This window comes from Coffea eugenioides, chromosome 2 (genome assembly GCF_003713205.1).
Source record: "Coffea eugenioides isolate CCC68of chromosome 2, Ceug_1.0, whole genome shotgun sequence".
Lineage (NCBI taxonomy): Eukaryota > Viridiplantae > Streptophyta > Magnoliopsida > Gentianales > Rubiaceae > Coffea > Coffea eugenioides.
In genome coordinates this window covers 67,609,974-67,621,574 of record NC_040036.1, presented here as the reverse complement: position 1 = coordinate 67,621,574, position 11,601 = coordinate 67,609,974, and the positions used below count along the sequence as shown (strand labels likewise).

Below are 11,601 nucleotides of genomic sequence, written 5' to 3'. Positions count from 1 at the left end.
CTCCATTTTATGGAGTGGAAGACAGCTTGTCGCAGGCAAAAATGCCCTTTGTATTTCAGCGTGCTTCTGACGTGGTATTAATTACTGAACTTGACAGAAGGCCCAACATTTTGCACTTTGGACAGATCAGGGGGCCAAAAGTTCACCCAGCTAATACTTTGAGGGCGACTAAGACTTTTTTCCCTTTAAAGAATATGTGTCTATCACCACATAAGATTATGCAGCAACAGACACACTCTTTTAAACACAATTTTTTATTTTTTTTTACAATGAACTATAGTTGCACAATTTTTTTTCTAAAAATTGTACAGGTTAATTAAATTCCTTGCACAATTTTTTTAGCTAAAAATTTTACAAATTAATTAAAGTCCTGTTAATTAGTTAATGTCCACATAAATCATAAAATCGCAAAATCGTCTTAAAGTGATGTGAAATTTGAAGTGAGGAATTCTAATAAAAATTATGTAAGTTATACATGTTAAGAAAAAAACTACTAGATCTTGAAATCCATCCAAGCCCCTTGCCTTTACCACATGGAGCGGTATAGCAGTCCCATTTTTTGTGAACGTTCGTGTGATAGATCTATAGTCGCTCGATTCTCCTAAGTTGTACCTGCAATCCTATGGGCAACTGTTCTTTCTCATAAATCAAGGAGCCTATCATAGGAGTCTTCCCACAACTGGGACAAGATAGTAGAAGTAGCAGACCGATCCACACTAGGAGTAGAGTAATTGATCACCTGTTCTACAGATGGTCGAACAACAGAACTAGGGGTTCACCTGCACGTGGTTGATTACTCTACTCCTGATGCGGATCGATCGATTAGCAAAAATAGGGGTTCATCACCTGCTCTTGGTCGACTACTCTACTCCATGGATCGGGTTCGCTATTTCTAGCGATCTATTCTAATCGATTTGCTACTTCCATCGATATATCCTATCCTGGGAAAACTCCTGTGATGGAATCCTCGATTCTTCTTGCCTATGCAACCTAAGAGGTCCAAACAATTGCAGCTTGTACAAAATCTACGAAGGAGGTCCAAACAATTGTAGTTTGTACAAAATCTACCACATAGAAGATTACACTGGAAATGCGGCTCCTCTACCACTTCACGCGATAAAGGTAAGCGGCATAATTGAATTTCATGACCTAATAATTTTTTTCTTAATATGTAAAGCTTATATCATTTTTATTAAAATTCCTCACTTCAAATTTCACAACACTTTAAGATGATTTTGCAATTTTATGATTTTATGTGGACATTGACTAAGTAACTAAATTTTATTTCATTTATACAATTATTTTAGATAAAATAAATTGTGCAAAGACTTTAATTAATCTGTACAACATAAATTGTACAACTTTTCATTTATACAATTATAATTCATTTAAAAGAGTGAGTCTATCGCCGCAAAAGCTTATGCTGCCACAAACACATATTTTTTAAAAATTATGTTTCAACAATTTTGTTTAAAAGAATTATTTTGAGAAAAAATTGTGTTTATCACTGCATAAGCTTCTAGAGCTACATACATCTTCTAAAAAAAAGTTTTAAAAAAATTGAGTTGTGTGCAACAACAAACACATTCTTTAAAAAAAAAAAAATTGTATCAGATACGAAGTATGACACTTCTATTTCAACGACGTTAATATTAGAAGCATATCTCAAAGAAATGGGATCCTCTGTCCATTATATCTGTCTATTTTTTTCTGTCCAATGCAAAACTACATAATTTCACTTACTATTACTGCTGATATGGCACATAACATTGAATGCATATTTAGGGGGTGTTTAATAAATGAGTTTCAAATTCAATATTATCCATAAATGATGTTTGTTTATACCTAGTTGTACCCATAATCTTCTACTTTGAAATTTCGTGCCACATGATTCAAATGAAATTAGGCAAGCATTTGAGAACGAGATCCTTGAATTTGTCAGAGTTGCAATTACGTGCAGTCATGTTCATAAGTTCCATTTTTATCATTAATTTTACTATTGTTTCCCTCGTTTATTCTACCAAATATTGCGTTAATTGGCGAGTTTTACTCATTTTTGGCAATTGTGTTAGTTGTAGGGATTTAAAGCAAAAAGTAATTAAAAGGCGTGATTTTTTACTGGATCTGCTGTTCAGCGTAGGCACGTGGAAGTTTAACTTTTCCATGTCCGGAGATCTTGGGAGTTGAAGCGGAAGTTCCAGCCATGAGTCGAAGTCTCGAAAGTCCGATCACGGATGCTTCATCATATGATCATTGTTGATCTTTTCGGATAAGATGATTTGTTAGACCAATTTGATTTGGCTAACTAATAGTAGTCTACTAATAGTAGGAAACATGCGGTATTATTGATAGTAGAAGCTGAATAGGAAACAAAAAGAGAGAAAAAGCCGGATTCCTGTTTGATTAGGAGTTGGCCAGCAACAATTTCGGGATGAAATCTTTTGAAGTATCAGGCCGTCACTTGTTTTTCGGCCGAGTCTTCTTTCATTAGTCTTTAGGCAAAAAACCAATTGTTATCAATGGAGTCCTACGGATTTCCCTTGAAAATGCGTAGCTAAATCTCCATTTTCTAGTCGAATGTCAACTTGAAAACTCGATTCCAAACATTTGTGAGATCGAATTATTTTACTTATTTCTTTTATTCATTGGTATTCGTAGGTTTTCTGGTTTAACTTCTTATGATTATTTTATTGTTTGAATGTCAATGGTCTGATATTCAAATTAACCTAATAATTTATTGCCAGATTAATTGATTGAATCCGTAATTATTTAATCGATTAATATTAGTGCGCGACTAGCGTGATTGGTTCCATGTTAGGAAAACGTATAATCTAATTTAAACAAACTCTCGTAGCGTGACTTTTCTAATTCTTACTGCAATTGAGAAATTGAATCCTACAGCTGTAACTAGGGTTATTTCTTAGTTAGGAAAATAGTCGACGGACGTACGTTGACTATCGAAAAAGTTGGTTATTTATCGCGTGTATGACAACTACAATTAATATATTAATAAGTAATTAAATTATCATTGCATCGATAATCATTTGAATGAACCGTATCTGAAAAATTACTCCTTTGGTTAGAGTCGTACTTATTATCGATTAATTCCTATTAATTTCCGTTAGTTGTTTTATTAGTTGGTTAATTAGTCTCTGTTTGGATCCCCTATTTTTTAAGTTTTTTTCAAAAACTAGTTTTTTAAATATAATAAAAATTTTAAAAAAGTACTCTAAAAGGTAATCTAAAAATTAGTTTAATTTTTTTTAAAATTTTAAAAAATATTTCAAAATATATTCTAGAAACTCTTCTACTCTTAAATATTTCAAAATATTTTCTAAAAATATTCCAAAATACATTCTAAAAACTCTGTTACAGCAAAGTTTTTTAATATTTCCAAACGGCTAACCCAAAAATATTTTCTAAAATCCCCCATGCTCTGAACTCTAGACGAAATGAATTATCCCCGATCCCTGTGGATTCAACCATATTCACCGCTATATACAAATTTATATTTTTCTTGAGTAGGTAATTATTATTTTACAGGTCCGACACTTGTCACATGTTGATTCAGAAAGTAGGCTATCAATATTAAAATTGAATTTGAAATCTATTTACCGAACACACTCTAAATATGCATTCAATGTTATGTGCCACACAATCAGTATTAATAAGTAAAACTACGTAATTTTGTATTGGACAGAAAAGTGGACAAACATAATCTCAAAAACTCTCACTTTTAAGACAAATCTATCTTTGAGAATTATTTTAAGAAATTAGCCGGATATCACGGGAGTTTGTCTCTCTGTGCCCATAGAATAAGCTTTTTCTCACATGGATATCTTAAGAGTTTTCTTTCCTAGTGCCCATAGAGTAAGCTTTTTTCTCATTGCAACATCCACTACTACTCATCCATCTACATCGTCCTTTTCCCATTGTTGATCATCAAATAAGTCCTCAGGTGGGTCGTAAACAATCATATTAGGGAAAAGTTCCAAGAAGTCATCTTTTATTTTTTCCCTCAATTCTGGATATGGGAGGAGCCCCTTCAAGATCACTCTATAAGGCAATGATAGCAGGGGATCAGGAGAGAGCCTCATTTCCTCGTATATGTCCATTGCTTCCTTCGGTAGTCCACTGTCTAAGAAGGCCCTAATGAGGTCACCAAAGGTATGCTGATCAAAAAGCACGCCTTCCCTCTTTAAGTCATCCCATACACTCCTGGCTTCGTCTACTCTTTTATTTCTCGCTAGCATCATTAGCATATCCCTGTAGAAGAACATATCTGGCCTATACCAAATTTCTTTACGGACCACCCCATACAACTGGAAAATAAAAGACAAATGTAAGAAAAAGGAAAGACGTTACAGTTTAATTACTGGTCCATCTATCAGTAGTAAAAGTTTGTACAAGCCTTAGAATACAAGGTGTACGCTACAATGAGAGAGTGGGTAGGTATGACATTTACAATAACTTGTTAATCTAGAGTTTTGAACCAAAAAAATAACAAAAAAACTCAAAGGCAAACACCATTTCCAGAATTTACTCGCATAAGCACCATAGGAGTACAATGCAAATCAGTTTCTTTTCAATGAATTTCATGATATTGGTATCTAAGTTCTAGCTCATTCACATTTCTGACAGCAAATGGCTATAGCAGTATAATCTAGAGTTTTGAACCAAAAGAATAACAAAACTCAAAGGCAAACACCAAGTCCAAATTTACTCGCATAAGCACCATAGGAGTACAATGCAAATCAGTTTCTTTTTAATGAATGTCATGATATTAGTATCTAAATTCTAGCTCATGCGAATTTCTGACAACAAATGGCCATAGCAGTATTCTGGTTTATAAAAGAGACACACACCCTTACTTGTTTTCTCTATACTTGAATGCAGAATTCCAAAGAACTAATTTCACGGTTACATTTATATGTGTATGTCAGCTAGAGTTGCAAACACGGAGTATTTCAGTTGTTCAAACCTATCTGTAACTAATGTGCATGTGTAAAATTGTGGATGTGTAAATTTGTTCTAGGCCTAATACCACAGCCACTTGCAGATCCTTTGTGCTAAAAAGAATGGGTCAAGTTAAGAGCTTAGGTAATTTGTTTCTCTTTCTTGATTTCAGTAGATGAGTATGGTGATTTGTCACTGAAAGAACCCTTTTCAGTGGCAGATATGCAAAGCTAATGTCTAAAATCCCGTTCATTTTATATGTATCTACAATGGTCTAGACTTGGGTAGACCCGGATTGTTCAAAGACCCAATGGCCCAGATTGTGCCACATCCCAGATTGTGCCACACCATCTCATCAAGTGATGTGGCACAATTTGGGCCATTGGATCTTTGAAGACAGGTCTACCCAAGTTTGAGCCATGTTGTTATCGCTCCACTAATATTGTCAATGGTCAAAGAAAATTATGATTACGTACTCCAACCATCTGCCCTGCTTGGCTCCTACAATTGTCTGAAATCATAAAGGTGTTTGCAACAAACTTCAAATATAGCTCAATTGGTGAATTGGTGACTAAAACTAAAAAACTAAGTATACTCTTCAGCTCCTAACAATCTACTGAGGCAGCATTCTCAACAAAAAGTTTCCAGCATATTATGCAATGAAGTGTAATGATTAGCTGTAGAGAGACCAACAAAGTGCAAGGAGAACATGACTTCAAAATGCACCAATTTACATTGCGTGCTCTATCACATTAAGCCAGAAACTCTACCAAATGCTGCTTTGCTCAATGTCATAATGCACATACTTTAGCAAGAATCCAACCAAAAAAAGGCAACCAAATATTGTCATCATCTATTATCACAACTAAAACATAAAAAGAATTAGAAGCTCATCTAAGAATCCATCAGATAACATGATCTAATCCAAAAACTTAATTTTTGGACGAGTATACTAGACCCTTCTAGCTTTGCATCAGAATCGTGACCCTAAATTTCAAAGAGAATAATGTTGAACACAACATTGTATCTTCTGGAGTTAAATTATTAAAGACTAGAGAAAGAAAAAAAAAGAGGACAACGTAATCCTTGACAAATTGCAAGATCAGTATTTACATAACATCTGACCTTGATGGAGAGAAAGACAAGGTCTTGTCTCTGGAACTCAGCAAGGACAGCAATCAGGTCGGATTTAAGGAGGCGGGAGACGTGGGATTTCATGAACCTCTCCAAGCGTATGGGATTTGTCTGAAGGCGCTTCAGCTCTTTAGCCACCATTAAACCCTCTTTTCCGATCTCCTTCTTCCTTCTCCATATTGATAGGCTTGGGCTCGATGACCCTGACGTCGACGAGGGTGATCCTAATGCCTGATGGCTAAAGATTTGTCTAAATGATGAATTGGGGTGGTGCAGTGGGGTGATGAGATTTGAGGAGACTCTGCGCAGGCCCTGACGCCACATTCTAGGCAAAATTGCTAGTCACCTAAGGTTTCAGGGGTATACAAACTTTGGGTAATATAAATGTTGACCCTTTATTCCCTGCTGGCGAATCTATAGTGTCACTACAGATCTCATGTCAAAATTTCATTGCTAACTGAGATACCATGCAGCATCAGAAATTGCCACTCCTAAGTCTCATCCTTCAGTTTCAACATAACATTGAAATAGAATTATTACACCAAAAAGCTTACAATAACCCAAAGTAAATGAAGAGAATGTTTTTCAATATGCCCCACATGATAAAAACAGAAAACAAGATAAATGGAGAACACAAGAGTGACAAAACCTAGCAAACAACAAAAAAGAAGAAGAAAACAAGATAGATTCAGAGAAAAGTATCTTGAGTTAGAATCTTCCATCATCATTTGGACGTCTTAGAAATCCTTCTAGCCCCTACAACTTCTGTTCCCCACTCTGACTTTTCAAATCTTAACCAGAGACACATGACTCATGGCCCAACTAGAACAAAATATTGTCTCAACCAGCAGTCTCATCAATTTTCTCTGTTGCAATGATTGGAGCTCTTCACGTACTTAAGGATAATACACCTTAAGTCCCAGTTTCCAAGCTTTAGTGCACATTTTCCAAGATACTTTGCTGGAACGATTTTGTTGGGAAAATGCTTCCTGTTGTTTTAGAAATATCCAAATTAAGATGCCTAAAACTCACTTAAGAACAACTGAACCCACTCTCTCACAAAACTCACCCAGAACCTGAATGCAATATGCTTCTATAAACAGCAGCACTCAATAGGATCTGAAAAACTGCTTGGTTGACATGGTGAACAAAGCATAATTGGTGAAAATTATTTATCTAACTAATCGTACTACCACCCATGTAAACAACATAATCACTTCATCTCTTCCAAAATAAAGTGCTCACTAATTCTCAAGGAAAATGCGATTTTCATAACTTTGAAATATGTCCAAAGAGTAATAATGGTGGCTATCTCAAACTTGGCCACAGTGCACATGCTTATCAAGGCATGTTACTACCCACTCAAGTTGGTGAATCAATTTCTGTCAACTTTCGCAACCTCAATTGCCATCATGTCATGGACTATCTTTGGCCCGTATCATCAACTGATGCAGGTGTAGTCTGAAGCATGAGAAGAAGATGACTTGGGTTCACATGAAAATCAGATTTCAAGCAACAGTGAAAGTTGGTAACTGATTTGATGCTAGAGAGGAAAAATATAATAATGTTCCTCAAAGACCTTAAAGCAAAAACCTTCTAACCTTAATATAGTCAGAAAAATAAGAATAAGAGTCCACTATTTCTGCATAATTTTTGCTAACATAGACCATCATGAATCCAAAGTAGAGTTGCTCTTAATTGGCAGAAAGTCAATTAATTTTGGTTCAATTAATTCCTACATCAATTTACACTAAAGTGAATTAATTTTGGTTCAATTAATTCCTACATCAATTTACACTGCCTGTATCAAGAATGTCTTCTGATTTAAAGAAACAAGAATCTCCACTTTCACTCAGTATAATTGCTATAGCTTAAACAGGCAGTCTCCATATTTACATTTCTTGCCTAATCTCTACATTATACTCGAAGTAAGACTTTTAAAGCAACAATGTCAAGACTAAAACTAGGGACAACAGCCTTTGCATAGTGATATTACAAGCTTCTTCTACAAACTTTAACTCCCCATATTAAAAAAGGGAGTACATCTCAAGATGCCATAAGAATGTAGTGAATCTGCAGAAGTACATCTATGTGTCTAACAAGCAAGCAGGCAAATACTAAATGGTTCAAAAAAAAGTAATTGCTAGAAACTGTAGAAATCTCACTGTACAAGAACCATAAAAGTCCAGAGATCTCCTACATTTCTGAACCTTAAACCTGTAATGTGATCTGCATACCACTTTTACAGAAACTGTCTTTACAAACTAAAACCATATTATATACATTGCTTAGTCCTTCTAAGCTAATATGCTTGTGTCAAACATACTCTTACTTCCAAAGCAGGAAATTCAACACTCATTCTTTCTCTAACATCTTGGAATTTGCGCTAGATATATATTGAACTCCCCAGAGAGTTTCATAAATTAATCACTCTCCCCTCAATCCTCTTTCTTTGCTTCTTTTATGTAAAGTGAGGAAGAGGCATCTCCCTTAAAAAGACACAGCATGGCAATTTCAGATAATTAACCCAAAAAGAACCTAAAAAGTCAAACTCAAGAGTAGCACAAGCTAGAATGCAAAAAAATGCTCGTTCACGAGTACACAATTTTATATAGACCTAGTCCATAGTTGCATAAAGGGAATTGCAGTCCTATATTTTCTTGTCTTCAAATTTTCTGCATTTCAAAGTTATTGGAAATTCAGCCACCATATACTCAGAACTTCTAACTGAATGTTTCCTTTCCAATCAGTTCAAAATTTCCTATTTCCTTTCGTTTATTTCTTCACAAAGGTGGTCTACTCAACTATTAAATTTCAATTTCCTGCTGGCTTTCTACAACTTTGACATATTGCTAAATCCAACAAAAAAAAGGATATTTTAACCTCTTCAAACCTACAAAAATAACATAGCATACTACAAAAAATTAACTATGAGTAAACAATTCGAACACCAATTCCAACCAAAACCCTTTTAATTATTCGTGCATTCAAACCTAATTTTACTATTTCATCAGCCAAATAGCAGAATACACAAGCTCAATAGCTAGAATAAAGCAAATATCATCAAAGAAGAAAATTGAAATCATTCAACATATATATTAAAAACACAAACCCTCAATAATTTCCAATCTTTTTTACCTGTTTAAGGGCATTAGGAAGAGAGTGAGTACTGCTTTGGTTAAGGCATTCAACTCCTGACCAGTCCACAAAGTCCAACAAATCAACCTGAAAAACAAAGCCCATCATTCTTTTTCTTGTTTTTAACATTGTCTTCTTTTTTTTTTTGGTTAAACTGAAAATTAAAGGAAAAAAATGAAAAACCGAAGACAGAGAACATATGGGAGATTAAATACTGATTACTATTGATCTAAATTGAGAAAATTACTTACTTGGCTTCCTTGAATTGCTGAGGCTGATTCGGCAGACATGGCTGACGATGTGATGCAAATCCACCAAACCAACCATTACTCTTAGGAGACAATACCGAAAAGAAAAAAGAAAAAGAAACTAAATCAAAATAGATAAAATGGCTGCTAGATTTTCAGGGTATATGTATTAAGTAAATTTACACTGACCTCCTTTAGCCTTGTTGATATTATAGAAAAATCCATCTGATTTATGGAAATTGGAGTATATTAAGATAACTTTTTGCGGTATTTATTTATTAATTTTTTTAGGGTTATTATCACTTTATCCCCTTAAACTATATTACTACTATCAGTTTATCCCCTAACGCTATCTTTTAGTCACTTCATCTCCATAAGTAATTCAACTCAACATGTTAAGAAATTTTGGACAAAAATACCACTTTATTCTATAGCATTACTACAATGATATTATTACTTTATTCCTTTAAATTATAGTGATATAATCGATTTATTTCCTAACATTATTTTCTTGGCATTTTACTTCATCGTTAATCTAACTACTATGGTCAAAAATTTTTAAATATATTTACCCTTACATAAATAATTAAAAATAAAAAATTTAGAATGATTATTCTTCTTTTTTTCACTTTAAGAGATCCAAAAATATAAAAATAAAAGGGTTTTTTCAAATTTCATTTTTCACACTTATTAATACTATGAAAACAAAAAGAGATAGGAAAGAAGGAGACAGAAAATAGGTTTTACAAAGAAAAAAAAGTCTAACATTATCGTATTAATTTAAGATTGTTGGGATTATGATTGAAATCTGATGGTAAACAGTAAAGTGAAGTAATTTCAAAATAATAAAAGTATTTAATTCTTTCTTATTTATATTTTCTAAAAAAAGAATTGAGCTCTCTCTCTCTCTCTATCTCTCTCTCCCCCTCTCCCTCCCCCTTCGGATCTTTCTATTTTTTTATATTAATAAGATTGTCAAGAAGAAAAAAATTAATATTTTGACTTTTTTTCTTAATACTAAAGAGGAGAATAGCCACTCTAAATTTTTTATTATTTTTATTATACAAAGATGAGGGTACTTTCTTCTAAAGTTTTTTAACTTGCTAAGTTGGTTTAATGGTGGGATAAATTGTCTAAAAAAATTCTATGGGGTAAATTGATATTGAGATTATAGCTTATAGGGGTAAAATGATAATAACTTTAAGGACTAAACTTGTCTTTTTACTTTAATTAACAAAATCCGTTAAGTTTGACCGTTAGTCTTAGGGGTAAAGTGATTAAAAAATAACGTTAAGGAGGAAATTGATAGTGGCATCGAACATTAAGAGGGTAAAGTGATAATAACCCTTTTTTTTAAGCAAAAGATTGGTGGGATTTAAGAAGTGAGAAGAGAGCAGGAATTAGAAGTCATTAGAACTTAAGAACTCTAAATTCTAAAGATTCAATTTTAACCACTAGATCAAAGTAGCCTCAACTTATTTTTACAGAATATTTTTATAATAATATGAGATAATGATCACTTGCATTTAGGGATGGCAAGTTGGCAACGAGATGGTTTTGGCCTCACCCGATTGTCAAATAACTCCCTCTCATCCCCCACCTCAAATCCTGCCACCGTTCCCCACCCCTGACCCCTGCAGTTCCCCTTGTAGGTGCTCATAGGGAAAGAAAGCAAAAGGATAAATCACGAAAAGTCCTCTTAAGTTTTGCACTATTTTGTACTTTATCTCCTAACATTATAGTTTTGGTACTTTTATCCCCTTGACTGGTAGTCAAAACATTCAACTAGTAACTGTGGTGATGGTTAATAGGTAAGGACAATGGTATTTTTGGTAAAACAATGAATAGACAAAACTGCCCACAGATACGTGTTAGATAATATTTTTTTCTAAAAATACCCTTCTTGGAGAGAAAAAAACCCGCTCTTGCTAATGTATTTTGCAAAGAAAATGAGCAAATCATATGCTTGACGATTCTAAAAAAAAAACTTTTTTGTTTTTCAAATTATTTTATCTAAAAGTAAAAAAAAGACATTAATTTATCGTACAAATTATACCTTATAATTTGAACATCCAAGAAATCCTCTTCTGGAATTTTTCGGTGTCCACAATCTTGTTAAGAGTGC

At 33.8% G+C, this 11,601-nt stretch overlaps 1 protein-coding gene and 1 long non-coding RNA gene across 3 annotated transcripts; one reads left to right on the top strand and one right to left on the bottom strand.

The window, feature by feature from the left end:
- The first annotated feature begins 534 nt into the window (after positions 1–534).
- LOC113763289 lies at positions 535–2,572 on the top strand. Its single transcript, XR_003467321.1, has 2 exons — positions 535–1,122; positions 2,073–2,572. It is a non-coding gene; the product is annotated as an uncharacterized LOC113763289 (long non-coding RNA).
- A 1,029-nt stretch (positions 2,573–3,601) lies between these two features.
- On the bottom strand, positions 3,602–9,498 carry LOC113760458 (pentatricopeptide repeat-containing protein At1g62350-like). 2 transcript variants are annotated; one of them, XM_027303039.1, is made up of 4 exons: positions 9,480–9,498; positions 9,261–9,315; positions 6,082–6,593; positions 3,602–4,322 (listed from the first exon to the last, which is right to left on the bottom strand). In XM_027303039.1, exons 3-4 carry the CDS (start codon positions 6,412–6,414, stop codon positions 3,906–3,908), a joined length of 750 nt encoding a protein of 249 aa, XP_027158840.1. In that variant the 5' UTR covers positions 6,415–6,593; positions 9,261–9,315; positions 9,480–9,498; the 3' UTR covers positions 3,602–3,905. The 2 variants fall into 2 exon arrangements, with proteins under 2 accessions (XP_027158840.1, XP_027158839.1); XM_027303038.1 differs by lacking the exon at positions 9,480–9,498 and having other exon boundaries at positions 9,229–9,315.
- Between the last annotated feature and the right edge of the window lie 2,103 nt (positions 9,499–11,601).

Bases quoted from the DNA above. Each gene is read 5' to 3' on its own strand.
- LOC113760458 (XM_027303039.1), bottom strand. From the start codon at position 6,414: ATGTGGCGTCAGGGCCTGCGCAGAGTCTCCTCAAATCTCATCACCCCA. The intron at 4,323-6,081 runs GTCAGATGTTAT...TTTATTTTCCAG, and splicing joins TTGTCTTTCTCTCCATCAAG to TTGTATGGGGTGGTCCGTAA.